The sequence below is a fragment of the Stylophora pistillata genome, unplaced genomic scaffold (genome assembly GCF_964205215.1).
Source record: "Stylophora pistillata unplaced genomic scaffold, jaStyPist1.2 SCAFFOLD_63, whole genome shotgun sequence".
Lineage (NCBI taxonomy): Eukaryota > Metazoa > Cnidaria > Anthozoa > Scleractinia > Pocilloporidae > Stylophora > Stylophora pistillata.
This window is the reverse complement of record NW_028290915.1, coordinates 280,431-295,209: the sequence shown is the minus strand read 5'-3', so window position 1 is coordinate 295,209 and position 14,779 is coordinate 280,431. Positions and strand designations below refer to the sequence as shown.

Below are 14,779 nucleotides of genomic sequence, written 5' to 3'. Positions count from 1 at the left end.
TTACCTTCTTGTTACGTCTGGTTTACTTTCGAGAAACCTTTAATCATTTAACTTCAAGATGGGACGGTTATTTGTGCTTCACTGGGAATAGTTTTGACCCTTTTCATAAATGGCTCCCAATTAAATTTTTTTTGTGAGTATTAAAACTAGCCAGACTAACCTCGGTTTTGAGTTAATAATTTGAAAGAAATTTTACTCCCTAACGAGTTTAGTGAGGTTAATTTCATTGCATACAAAATAATTTTTATATTGGTAGCTATTTATCATTCCTAGAATCCAAAGTAATTGATTTGGAAATAATTGGATGAGAGAAAAAAGTTTTTTTTTTTTAAATTTAATTGCTTCCAAATTGGACAAGCATGTAGTCCTTTGCCCACTAATTTATGAAACATTCCAAAGTAGATGAACTTGATGTAGGGCAAATGTTGGGCCTGATATATGGCATGTACATGTTGAACATGATATACGGCAAATGTTGCTTGTATACATATGGAATTTCTCCTCTTGTATTTAACTCAAGATCTTACTTATTTACTGCTTGATATATTAAGTTGAACACTTGCAGAGAAATTCCATATAAACTCAAGATCTTATTTGTTTGCTGTACATGATATATTGAGTTGAGCACTTCCATATCTGTGTACATCCATGTATTATTCTATAGTATCTGTTGCCATTTTTCCTTTTTGTGTTTCTTATCTTGGGAAATGTACCCATAGGACCTGCAAGTATTTTATGTATTTTTTTTCACAGTTTACGTATTCGTATTACACCTCAAGTGGCTTATTTTACTTGACTAGTTTGACTCCATACTTTTCTCTAAGATAAACTCATTTTTCCTTACTACAGATGGACTTTACAGCTGTGAGGATGGCAACAGATGGAGATTTGCAAGCTCTTGGTTTGGTTTGCGGGGGCGACATACTTGCACTGAGATAATAAGGATAATGCTGCTCATTGCAATAGGGGATTAATTATTCTTTTCTTTTTATACATGTCATTCATGTGTACTCTGATAGGTTGTGTTAACATAACACTTTTAAAACAGAATCAGTAATCAGTAATCAGTAATCAAAGTTTAATGTCTTTACGCGGGGCATGGTTACCCATATTGCCCGAGCCAGAGGCTCATGTATGAAACGTAAGACAACAACCCACCCATCCCACCCCATGGGAGGACATCCATCACACAGTAATCTCGTGCGTGGGAAATTAACGTCTCCTACCCCTAACCCTGCAGGAGACGGGACCTCCATTTATTCATCCCTATCCGAGAAGACTAGAATATCTAACCATTTCTTGATGTTATAGAAAGGCAGCATATTCTTCTCAATTATTTTAAGACCTTGAGTGTTGGTCCGGCCGGGGCTCGAACCCTCGACCTCCCGCACATCAGTCCAGCGCTCTATCCATTGAGCTAACCGGGAGGCGGTTTAATGGAAAATGGAAAATAGAATGGAAAATAGTTCGTTACCTGCTATTGACTTTGCTGTTCTACCTTGTTGAGTTCATAGATTTCGAATAACCAGGCCAGATGATATCTTTACAATACACTGTACTGTAAAGAGTGTGAATGGTGGGTCAGGCAATTTCTCTCCCCCACAGGTGTGTAGTTTATGAATGAAAATAATCCGTTCTTAGTGTCAAGAGTTTAAGTTCCTTTCCACATTTAGAAAACATGTTGGAAACAGAGAAGAAATAAAGTTGATTTCAAATAGCATTTTTAATTTATTTACTTGTGTGGCTCGGTATCCAGCTACAAAATGATAGCGGCATTAGATCTGACCAACAATAAATACCTTACGTATATGAGCACGATCCTTCGCAGTAAAGCACTATTTGAGCAATAGTGAAAATCAGACCTGAAAAAAATTTCAGGCCTGTACGGGATTCGAACCACTGACCTCTGCGATACTAGTGCAGCGCTCTACCAATTGAGCTAACAAGCCAACTGGGAGCAGGCCATCAAATTAATTCGACATAAACCCGTAGATGATAAATCAAACAACAACAAACATATGAAACATATGTGTGAACTGCGGTTATGAGTAAACCGCATTCGACCGAATTCTCATAACCGCAGTTCACACATATGTTTCATCTCATAACCGCAGTTCACACATATGTTTCATCTCATAACCGCAGTTCACACATATGTTTCATCTCATAACCGCAGTTCACACATATGTTTCATATGTTTGTTGTTGTTTAATAAATACCTTGCAATGTACATTTGGCCAAACTGAATATTTGCGAACCTAACATAGCTCCTTAACTAACCGCATACAAAGCTTTGTTTTTGAGTGTACCAAAAACACTGCTCATGCTGGGTAGCCTGTGAACAGGAATGAAATTCAACCATTCTTCTATGGTATGGCATTAATATGGTCCAGTAGATCTAAGTAGAGTTGGAGAGCTTCCTCTGCTGTTGTAGCTGGCTCTAGACCTTCATCCTCCATGATTAGATCGCAGAGCTCTTTACAGTAGGGACATCCTTTCGCTTGTGGTTGCTCGGCACACGTATCCTGTGCGATTTCGATTTCGTCGATGTCAACAGGAGTCATGTAATCTTGAGTCTCAGCTGATGCTGGAACGAAGTAGAGTACATCTGGCTTTCCCGACGGAGATTCCACATTGCTAGACGGTCGAATTCGGTGAACATTCCATTCCAGTGCAGCTGTGTGTAGTTCACTTTGTATGACATCCATGAAACAGAACTTCAGGCATTCGCGGTGTATTATATCATCATCGGGATACAAACCAGAATCTCTCAAGTCCTTAAAAAATGTAATCCACCATTCTGCACATCCTTGCCTCAAACGTCCCCACCATGCTTCAATTCTTTGGTTTGCTGTAGATTTCCCATACATGAAACTTTTATCACCTGCAAAGTCGTCACTCATGGACCGCCGAAAGAAACGCTGAGTAGCTGCTAAGTTCCTTTTCTCAGATCCCCTATCTCCACGTACAATCCTTTCCGTACCTCCTAACTGTCTTGCATAGTCTGAGAAATATTGAGCTACTATACGAGGGTCGTTGTTCGAAGATGCAACCTCCAGCCATAGGATCCTTCGACTAAAGCCATCAATTGCACCATGAATGCAGAATCCAAACGGTTTTAGTTTGTCGTAGCCGTCAATGTGCCATAAGTAATTTGGTCCTTTACACCTGTAAATTCGTCGTCGTAGTCTATGCTGTGACCTATGCTCCACCCCTTCAGGATCAAAAACCCTCAAAACATGTCGAACGACTTCCCTCGTAGTAGCAAGACCGTGCTGATTGATGAGTCTCTGATGCATTGCTCGATATCCGAGAAGGCTTCCACTCCCCTTGAGTTCCTCCTCGACTGCTTCTACCACCTCATTCAAATTACTTCCACGCCGACGTCTTGTACATCCAAATCGTCTGAGTATTCTAATGACTGGAAACTTCTGAACTCGACCCTGTTTTTCGTTATTTTCTAGATGTCTGAAAATTGGGGTCATTCACCGGTGTTTTGGTGGGGGGTATAGGTAATCACTGGAAACTTCGCAAGAACAACCCCGTTTTCAGCTATTTTCTAATTTTTGGAAAATTGGGGTCATTAACCGGCCTGTTAGTGCGGGGTGTACAGGTAATCACTGGAACCTCGCGAAATCAACCTCATTTTTCTGTTTATATTTTCTAAATATATGAAATTTGGGGGTAGCCAGTGGCTCACTCAACCCTGTTTTATTAGTCATTTTCTTTGCTCTTCACCCACCCTATATCTAAAGTTATGTCCTGTGTTTGCAGCGACGACTCAGTATCAGACTGGCGTATTTATGACATAATACATTGCAGTTATTAACGATACATGTTGGATTATGGTTGTCGCCATACGACCTCTGAGCGTGGCATCCAAAATCTCAGCTGAATTTCAAAAGGAGGTCCCATTCAGACCTGCCAAGTGTTCCATCTTTGAAAACAAGCGACAAGCTCAAAATCGGTGCGACGTAAAATACCTCATCAAAAAAGTCATGAACAACTGTATGATTGACAGTTATCACAATCTTTACAATCTATCCAAAAAAGAAATAAATATTTAATGCTACTAAAAATAATCTCCCTAGCAAGTGTAGTTAGCTTCGTAACTGTAAAATCAGAGTTGATTGTTCAGCTCAAACTAAGGTCAAAGCTATTAGTGTCCATCAGTGATTTGCCTTTCTCTTTTCTCCGAACGCACGATTGCTCTCACATTGAATATAATTAATTCAATACAGTACAATTCAATTTTTTTTAAAAAACAGCAGATATTTACTATCAGAAAAGAAATAATGAGAAGAAACCAAGGAAATTTTCCCTCAAAGGTGATTTGTATTAATTAAACGACGATATTTTATAGTTGTGAAATTATTTGCAACGAATCACCAAATTCAAAGTGACTTTACTATGGCTACGTTTCATAAGAATATAAACCATATAAGTTCGGTCCTGGTGAAGTACACTTAATATACTGATATGAAACTTGTTCAGTGGAGAGCATTAAAGATAAATGATGTGTTGTTTTAATCCAATACGTGACAAGTCCGCAGTAACAATTTAATTTAATTTTTTAATATACTCAATTTTATTTATACAGGTCTTAACATAATATACAAATTAAAGATAAATTAATGATTATTTAAAAAATAAAAAATTCAAAAGATCTGAATAATTAGGTCAGTTTATACAGAATTCGAAGATTCCTCATAAAAATAAACTGCCTCAACGAAGAGAAAAAAAATTTTTACGTATAATATAGTAGCTCAAATAGTATAATTAACATGACAATAATTAATAATTAATTACAAAAATCTATCCTTATTTCCATTAAATTTGTTTTGATAAAATTCATTAATACTGTTCTTAAATGATGAGAAAGATTCAATCATTCTAATGTGTAGTGGAAGACAATTCCACAGGTCTACAATATGATTAAAAAAGAAAACTTAAAAACATCAGTTCCAGAAAGGCCTTTCCCCAGTGTAACTTCACCATTTCTGATGTTATATTTAGACGTCTTAAAATTTACACATGACAAAACAATAAATTAATACAACCTTTAAGGCATTTAAAGAAAAAGCAAATAAAAGCAAAAGAAAAAGCAATTCCTTGAAAATGAACTATAGAGTTAACATTCAAAAGTATGCTTAAAGGGTTAAATGACTTTCATTAACAAAACACTTTCTGGCTCCAGCATAATACTTGGTCTTGGCATTTCAATCAAGAGTGTATTCTCTTAGGCTAATTATTATCACTTAGGTTCTAGAATCAATATTGGGTCATTCTCTTCACTTAGATTATACTATTTAACATTTTATTGTAATGTAGCTAAATTGATCAATGATTTCATTTCCATTGATTGGTCTAATGCGGCATGATGTGAATGAACAGTTGCATTTTGGTTATACCTTTATGGAATTAAATTGACCTAACTTTGATACAGCAATCTAGCCTGATTTCAAACCAGATGGAGGGATTTTAAAGTTCATTTATCAGTGAAATGTTCAGCAAATTAATTTAATAAATTTTAATTAATCAAATTTGTGACTGCAAAAATACCTTAAATTTACTTACAGTAAATTATTACCCTAAGACTTCCTTCAGAGCTCAACTAAGGCAGATGATGGAACTTTAGACAACTTTCACTCATGACCATTCTGCTCGCTACTTACAAATGTTTGCATATCTAAGTAAAAAATTAGCAGTGAATTTTGGTTTTGAGTTGGCCTCAGTAGAAAAACAACAAATTATTCATAACATTCTAGCAAAAGCCATGTCTTTGAGGAAGTAATTACTGTAACTGTTTTGGTCCTTAACTGAGCCCTTTTTACACAGTACACAATCCTTGTTGACTAAGTGTAACTAAAATAACAGAGCGAATGGCCCCTGGTAAACAAAATGGCTCCCCAGAATGCAAATTTGCACAACACTCAAAGTAAAGAGGGCCATGGGCAGTGCGGATAATGTTCTTTCCCAGTACTTGATCATTATTTAAAACATCACTGTAATTAATTCTGTTTCTTAACTAAACCAGAAAAATTCTATTTCTGAAATAATTCATACATGCATTAAACTGAAATTTACATTCCTTTAGTACATTCCATTTGTAACTCAAACCATCAGTTACATACAAAACGTGGTTGTTTAATGACAACTTCTGCAGTTTTTTAAATACTGTATTTCTTGTTGAAAAGGTCTTGCACATGAGCAATAGTAAATTGCTGATTATTTGCACCTATAAAACAGAAAGTGAACAACAGCCTTAATATGTAAACAAGATATAAATGGTAGCTACATGTAAGTTTCACATGAGGATTCTATTAAATGGCCCATACACTTCTTTGTGGTTCAACTTACATACATGTACCATAATTTTGAAAAAGTCACAACACCTATAACATTAATGTTTAAAAACTCTGGAGTACTTGAAAATAAATTATTCTTGGTATCAAAACCAGTCCCTGTCAAATAGGGTTTTGTACTGTAGTCCCATGAGATGCAACCCCTCACTGAAATTCCTTGTCTCAGACTCTAAGGTAGATGGCAAAATTGTTATATAGGTGACTCAATCAAGACATTGTCCTGTTTGCTAAGATCACAGCAGTGTCCGCATCTTGATCTTACTTATTAACATCATCTTTGATGCAGCTCTTGAAGACATGCTCCCTTCCTTGAAACAAAGTGCCAAACTGTTACATTCATTTTTCATAGTTCTTAGCTTCCATTAATGGACACTTCACGAGGTCCACCAACACCCACAAAAAGGATGTTTTATGTTCCAGTTTTCCCACAAAATGGCAAACCTTAAACAGTGAATGAAATATCTGCAGTGCTCTGTTTGTAAGGGTAACTCATATAGGGTAATTGCTTTATTAAAATCTTAATGTATTGCCTGCTAAGGCGAGGGCAATCAAACACTAGAAAATATACACAATGTACACTATAAAACAAGAGAGAGGCAGGACTGGGGAGGAAAACGGTTGATCAAGTGTTGGTTAAGAACCTATCATCTATTATATGGCCACAATCCACAATTAGGATATTGGCTGCAGATGCCATCTTTGGTTTAAAATGCAAAATAGTACACTCGATTCCATATTCTTAACCTCACTCAAAGTGAATAATTATGGTGAACTTGTCACATAAAATTTCACTGTTTGAAAGCAAATATTGTCTTCTTACCAAAATATTCTCGAAATTTTATGTTTATCTCTTGATTAGTTGCAAGAAATGCTGTTCCAGCCCTAGATCCAAGGTTGTACATTTCACCACTGATATCCAGGTATAATGTGGATGTCTGACAACCCAAATCTTCAAGAACCAGGATCTATACATGCAATAAAATAAGGCAATTAAAAAGGTTATATTATCTTCAGTCTTAATTATTAAGATATAGGTCTGACCCGAAAATACTTCTTTTAAATCCCCTAAGGAAATGCTCAATATGAATAACTCATAATTACCGTTAGTATTATTAATGTTTTTTGAAGGTAGGCATCTTAACTCTATCAGGGTGAACATACACAGCTGTATTAATAGTACCTCTTCCAAAAGTTTCTTTCTGTGTCTATCAATTAGTTTTCTTTTCTGCTCCTCCGTGAGTTCTGATACTTTGACATTTAATTCTTTATTAACTTTTGCAGAATCCACAAACTTTTTTTTCTCCATGTCACTTCTTTCTCACCACTTTTCAGATGCTTTCTTATTCTTCTGTTGGTAGGTAAGACCTTTACATTCATCTGCAACTCAGTAAAAGAACATATATGATTCATGAAAAATATATGACCAAGTGCACTAATCACATGCATTGATGTCAGTCAAGACCACATTACAGCCACATAACACTTACTGATTACTAAATTAAAGATCAGTCATTTCCCAACAATGAGCTATCAACACATTGATGATTCAAAATAATTATAAATTGTATTGTGATCTGCAATAAAGCCTACATTTGACCACTTGAAAAATGTCAAGGTATCAATGAAAGGCCTGTTTCCTTTCCAAAACTTCATGCAAGCTAGAGCAGTTCTGAAAAGAATGTCTGAGTGAGAAAACAATTACTTTTATAGGCTACAATAACACAAATCAAAACCATTGTTCCTAATATTAATAGCTATGATGTCAAGCAGTAACAATACTTAATCATGACATTACGCATTATACAACATAATGGGTTGTATGCAACTGACATTACTTACAACCCATTATACAGGTTTTAGTCATTTGTCAGGCAGTGCTGGATCAACTTGTATTGGTATGCATGTATACACGTATTTGTCCTGAGACCCCCTCCTATCTGGAAGAGAGTCTAGAGTAGACATACAGGATAGCCCCTTCAGTGTTGTAAACACTGGTATCAATGGGGGTCCTGTTTACCACCCATCCCACCCCAAGGGAGGACATCCATCACACAGTATTCTGGTGCATGGGAAATTAACGTCTCCTGCCCCTAACGCTGCAGGAGACAGGACCTCCATTTCATTGTACCTATCCAAGAAAACTAGAATATCTAAACATTTCTTTATGTTATAGAAAGGTAGCATATCTTTCTCAACTATTTTAAGCCCCTGAGTGTTGGTCCGGCCGGGGCTCAAACCCTTGACCTCCTGCACAAACACTGTGCATTTACAAGAACTCATAACCATTACATTAAACAGTAAACTTTGAATTAATTTGAGAAATTTGTGATCCTTACAGTGTTGCTATCGATTTACATGTGAGTATAGTGTACATAAAAACAAACATGAAACCAAAAACTCAGGTTTGACAAGGAATGTAGATAATAGCTGGAAGCCAGGGGGAAATAGGCAGCTGTGCACTTGATTTTCCAGGCTGGAAAACTATCTAGGGTCTTAACAATCTGTAGTAATGGATTGTTATAAACCTGTCTGTGAACTGTCAATTTTCGTCTTTTAACGATATCGTCTTTATCCCTGCTTTAAAAAGTATTTGAATCCAGGGCCATACCTACAGCTGTATTTAATGCTAATTCCTACTTATAACTTACATTAAGCCACAACTGACTGCACCTATACAATGTAGTAAGTATGGATAAAACAGGACTGAAATGAAAAATAATGACAATATCAGCATTGTAAGAAAATGACTGAGTATCTGTAAATCAAATATATTTTCCTTCTAATACAAGTACCTGTCTTAAAGAATTCAGCACAAAATAAATTGTAAGAATTTGGTCCTTAGACACCTTTGAATCTTTTTAATGTGGCATCTGCAGAAGAAGATGATACTTGTGGCCTTTTTCTTTTCTGATTCCCGACCACTTCTGCAAAAATCATTCAGTGTAAGTGTTATATTACTCATTATGCTAAAATTAGTAATAATTATCACTGATGACAGCTGAATAAACATGCATAAACTATTTTTAATTATATTAATTTTGATCAAAGACCATAAAATGTGTTATCATGAGGAAAAAGGAAGAGGAGAGGAGAAAGAGGAGGTATGCATCAGAACTATTGAGAAATACTGCAATAATGCCTTGCCACTAGTTACAGTATTCGTACATGCTTGAATATAGTATCTAATATGCTTTAGACAACAGACAGAGGGAGCAGAGTTGGCGTAGTGGTGAGAGTGCTCGCCTTCCACCAATGTGTTCTGGGTATTATTCCTGGACCCTGCATCGTAAGTGGATTGAGTTAGTTGGTTCTCTACTCTGCTCTGAGAGGTTTTTCTCCGGGTACTCCAGTTTTCCCCTTTCCTCAAAAACCATAATCATTTGAATTTACCTCATTTACAGTTTATTTGGATTTATACACAACCCCACAGGCTGTTCAGCTCTAAACACTATCGTGTCTAAATAAAGGTGTTATTATCAGGGGTTTCAATAACAATACTTATAAGCGGCCACTGAAGGTCTAATTGACAGCTGTGACCACTAAAATCACTTTTTATTTTCACTAGTGAAATCCAAACAGATGGCAGGAAGAGGTCCTACAGGTACCGGTAGACCGCCGGTAACCGCTCTTTATGGAAACTCCTTTATCATTATTATTATTATTATTATTATTATTATTATTAGACCTACAACAGACACCCTCTACTTCTTCCTAACCTAGGATAAACCAAACCTTGCTTTGACAAAATGAGCTTGTGGGTTTGCATAATAAAAACACTAATAATAATAATACAACTATCTTAAATTCGTACAGTTGTAGTCAAACAAAACAAAACAAAACAAATAAAAAAAAATTTTATTCATTAATTACAAATTATAATTTCATGTTGGCTTCCACCCGCATGTAGAAGAGCCTAATCGAGACAGGAAGTGACACGCAAGTTTATTGGAAAAGACGAAAAATATTTTACAAACAATACCAGCTGTTGCCAAATTTAATGATGGTATCAGTCAAAAATATTATTATGATACAAGTGTAAGACGGCCAAAACGGTCGACGTAAGAACAAAAGATCCGAGGGAAGATTTACAAGTTTATTACACAGCAAATAAATGCAACGGTAAAATAAAAAAAACGGGAACGAGTGACACTAAACAATAAATAAGAAAACAAAGTTCCAATGAGCCAAATGATGTAGCAAGATTAAAATGACTTAGGAAAAAGTACTTAACAGTAAAAGATAACCTACAGACAGAAATAATTCAGTAAAGAAAGGAAACAAACAAAGTACTTGAAAACAGGAAATTGTGTGACAGAAACTATCAAAAATAGTGATTGCTACACCAGGCATGAATTCAACAAAGATTACAAGCTAGGCTTAATATTACAACTTGAGCTAATACAGTATAAAACAGTGAAAGGAGAAAATGAAATTACTAGTGTAATGAACCCATAATTTGGTTCTGAAAACACAGGAATCATAGCAACAATGAATTGGAAGCAGGTAAGCAAAATATTACAGCTGCTAAACGAAAACAATTGAAGTTCATATAGCAGAGAAAATAAATAAGATACAGTAGTAAGATAAAAAGAGTATGTGGCTAAACTAAGCAAATTCTAACCCGAAAATCACTACAAAAATACAATGGAAACAACTACATGCTAAGCTTAGGGCTCAAACAAACATAAAATACTGAAACATACCAAAAGCTAGTATAGCTTAGAATCCGCTTTAAAGACACTCTCAGGAAGGCAACAAATCAACTGAACTCACCGAGCAAACAGTTGTAACTTATAGTAAAATACAGGAAAAGGTAAAAATAACTTAAAACCAAATTTGGGCTAGGAGCGATTAATTAAACAGGAATTACATAAGGGAAATCGGCAATTAAACAGGAATTACATAAGGGAAATCGGCAGTTAAAGGAATAATACAATTAACACATTACTAACAGAATTAACACATTACTAACAAATCGCTAAAATTCCATAAAATAGAATAAACAGAACAAACATGTTTTAAGTAGGAAATAAGCCTAAGTGACTCTGTCACACAAGAATGGCAACGTGGATAACACAGAAAGTAAAAGTCAAATCGTGTTTCAGAGCTGTCTAAATTTTAATTAATTGGTGCATAATTTCGGTGACGGCCAATGTAGTCATCAGATTTCAATAAAACTTCCGCGTTAATTTATTGGATGTTCTCTTTGCATATGATCTTCTTATGTTTTTAATGTTTTCAAATAAAAACCTTAAATTTTAGAAATCGATGGATTACCTTGAAATGCAAATACACATGTATGATGAACGTGAATGATCTTGAGCTTGAGTAATTAAAGCAGAGTTAACTGTCTGATAGTATAGAAACTGTACCTCATCACGATCTAAATAACATCCAATTAACTTTAAGCGTTAGGCTATTATTGACATATAAATGCATCTACGATGTATACGAATTGCTAGTTTTGTTTGATTTGTGGAATTATTGAGATAAAATGCGGCACAACCTGGTATAAAGCTACAGCCGAGGTTAACCAAATGATTTAATAAGCTTACCTGGACTTGTGCCTTCGTCAAACCAGTGTCCGTTGACGCTTTTAAAACCATCTCCTTGTACATGGTTGCCGTTCCAACCATCCCTCCTGCAAAAAACCGCTCTAAAAGACCTCTCTGTTCATCTGAGATACGAGTACGTTTCGCCAATGTATTTCCTCACGAAGAAAAACCACTATCTCGCTGAAGGCTTACCAGACGGCATGTTGTGGAATTTGTTACTCGCGGGCGAACGTGGATTATTCCATAAAGCGATTTCATTGGCTGCTCCAGACAATGCCTCAAATAAGCGGCATAAGACGGCTCAGATGGCCCAGACGATCATTTCACTTGGGTACTACCCACATTCTCAATTGAGAAATACCGGGTGTTACGCTATGAGAAAATGTGACACGGGTGCTTCAAACTGGCATTTTCGTTTACTGATAAAATGAGTTGCAGAGAAAAGATGTGAACTCTGCAACAGCATTGCTTGTCGTTCTCCTCATAGGGATATCTACAGCTCGTTCATAGCTATAGTAAGAGTGCACTGTGACTTCAACAGACGATCCAGAAAACAGGAAACAGTAATTATACCTCTTCTTGCCTGTTCAAGGCGGATTGAGAGCAATTGGGCATTCATTCCGCATCAGCCACGCTCTATAATGTTTCGTCATATAATGCATTGCTAGCTTTGGACCCGACCTTATTTGAGGGGGATAGATCACTATTTGGCTACCTTCTTGGAAAAGAATACTAAATAACTAACTAGTTGAGTTGATTTTTCAAAGCCACTGTTTCGAAAATGCAAGTATTTGATGTAGGTTTACCGACTCGCAGTCGAGTCTGCGGTGTCAGCTGGTGCAGTGATTACTCGAAGCGTTTCTTGAGTTCCGAGCTACGTAGAAATGGTTTTATTTCCAGATGTGAGCTTTTTTCGGACTGCTGCCGGGAAAAGGTGCGTGCGAAAAATATGAACGTGCTCCGTGAGTCGTAGTCTTACAACCAGCACGAGTAACTTAACAAGGCACAGAAGCCTCTGGAGAAGAAGTAGTCTAAATATAAAGATTCCGAACGTTGGCTTTTACAAATATTTCAGCGAAAGTTGTGGTTTTGCAGGTTTGACCCTTATAAAACTTCCTTTAAATAAACAAATATTCGAACACAACACTTTTCTTTGTCGCACATCTGCAGTGATGTATTATGGGCTATGCCCTTTGCAGATCTTTCGCTTTTTTTTATACCTAAAATGAGCTTTATCGATATCCCCCGAAGTACCATAAACATTCAATTATGATACATTCAATTATGATAGGAGTTAGATAACTGTTTACTCCTGTTTCGTATATGTAACAGACGACCTTAGTTCTTGAAACCACGTGCTTCATAGTCCAATTTTTTATTTTTGCGTTTTATCTCAGTAGTCCTCATTTGGAATTAATTAGCGTTATTCTGCACGTGAGAATCATGTTTCTGAACTAGCAACATTGCGCTTACATTTGGTTCACGGTTCGGTTATATCCTCGGAGACCCAGGGGCTGAGTCGATTTCAAGTATGGGCATGAAGAGCCCCTGGGGACATTGTCTTACAAGACTAGTTCTAAACGGTCGCAGTCGTTCTGCCATCTGATTGGTGCCAGAAAATCTTTGTGTTTTTCTGCCCTATCAGAGTAAGGTGTACTTTAGAAACCTTTCGTGTGTTTTAACACGGACATATATCCTGGTAGCTCAGTTGCTCGCTATGTTTGTTTGGACCGTGCGACGGAGATTTGCTTGAAGTGAAAAGTTTCCGTCTCAACAAACAATGTAAGAGAAATCGATCATATTGTCCGCGAAAATTTTTACCAGAAATTATACTGAATAGTATCACAGGTATCACTAGAGAACGTGTTTTCAAGTTTGCGAGGTTTGTATACAACACGATGGTTGCAGTCATTGATATGTCGCTTTAAACGTTAGACGAGATTTAAGCTTAAATCTTTCTAGATTTTTTACATAATTTGCTATGACTGAAACTTTGCCAATCCCGTGAAGTTATTTCGTCGCACGGGCCACGCAGGTATGTCGAGCAACTGGTACTAGCGTATCTTTCCGTGCGTGCCAAAATCTAATCCAATCTACGCTTGAAAAAAAAGAAAAGCTAAGCGTGGAAACTGTTGTTTATTAGATGTGGGTAGATGACCCTGTACTACTAAGCTGACATTTGCAATAAAGCAAACCCGCCCTTTCCATCCAATATTTCTTGGTCTTTGGTTTTGTTTTTCCCATTGAAAGCAGCATCGGATCGATTCCCAATGATCAAAGGTATTTAACTTGGTCTTCAACAATCGACAGAAGAGGTGAAATGACAATGACCAAGGGACTAGAAGAGAATCCGTGGTCTTCCCAGCTCAAGAATTTCAACACTGTAGGCAGCAGTTGAAAGATTAAACTCTTTCCAAACCACTTCGGTAACTACCCGAAAACATCTCTCCTCACGATGTTCTCGTTAATAATTTTTTGTGAAGGTGTAGTATGATCGTCCGGGTGAGTGTAGTCCTGAGAAGGACTGTTGTCGGTGGTAGTGACTGACGTTTCGACAACCTGTGCTGAAGTCATCATCAGAGTCAAGTGAATGATTGTTGATCATCCACTTGACAATCATTCACTCGACTCTGATGATGACTTCCGCACAGGTTGTCGAAACGTCAGTCACTACCACCGACAACAGTCCTTCGCAGGACTACACTCACCCGGACGATCAGACGACACCTTCACATGTTACCCCCGGGTTCAAACCATTTACTGCATTAATAATTTTTTGTTCAGATTTTAATTAGCTAACCGGAAACACAGCTAAGCTTTCTCTTAGCGCTTGCTGGAGGTCGTCTACGAACTTAACGT

General features: G+C 36.8%; 1 protein-coding gene across 8 annotated transcripts; it reads right to left on the bottom strand.

Moving 5' to 3' along the window:
• Positions 1–1,708: 1,708 nt before the first annotated feature.
• Positions 1,709–12,415, bottom strand: LOC148715619 (uncharacterized). Of its 8 annotated transcripts, none has more exons than XM_088746690.1 (6): positions 11,921–12,414; positions 9,212–9,289; positions 9,014–9,068; positions 7,546–7,742; positions 7,186–7,330; positions 1,709–6,238 (listed from the first exon to the last, which is right to left on the bottom strand). In XM_088746690.1, exon 6 carries the CDS (start codon positions 3,483–3,485, stop codon positions 2,367–2,369), a length of 1,119 nt encoding a protein of 372 aa, XP_088602816.1. In that variant the 5' UTR covers positions 3,486–6,238; positions 7,186–7,330; positions 7,546–7,742; positions 9,014–9,068; positions 9,212–9,289; positions 11,921–12,414; the 3' UTR covers positions 1,709–2,366. The 8 variants fall into 8 exon arrangements, with proteins under 8 accessions (XP_088602816.1, XP_088602817.1, XP_088602815.1 ...); XM_088746691.1 differs by lacking the exon at positions 11,921–12,414 and adding an exon at positions 11,069–11,875 and having other exon boundaries at positions 7,546–7,713; XM_088746689.1 differs by lacking the exon at positions 11,921–12,414 and adding an exon at positions 11,069–11,872.
• Between the last annotated feature and the right edge of the window lie 2,364 nt (positions 12,416–14,779).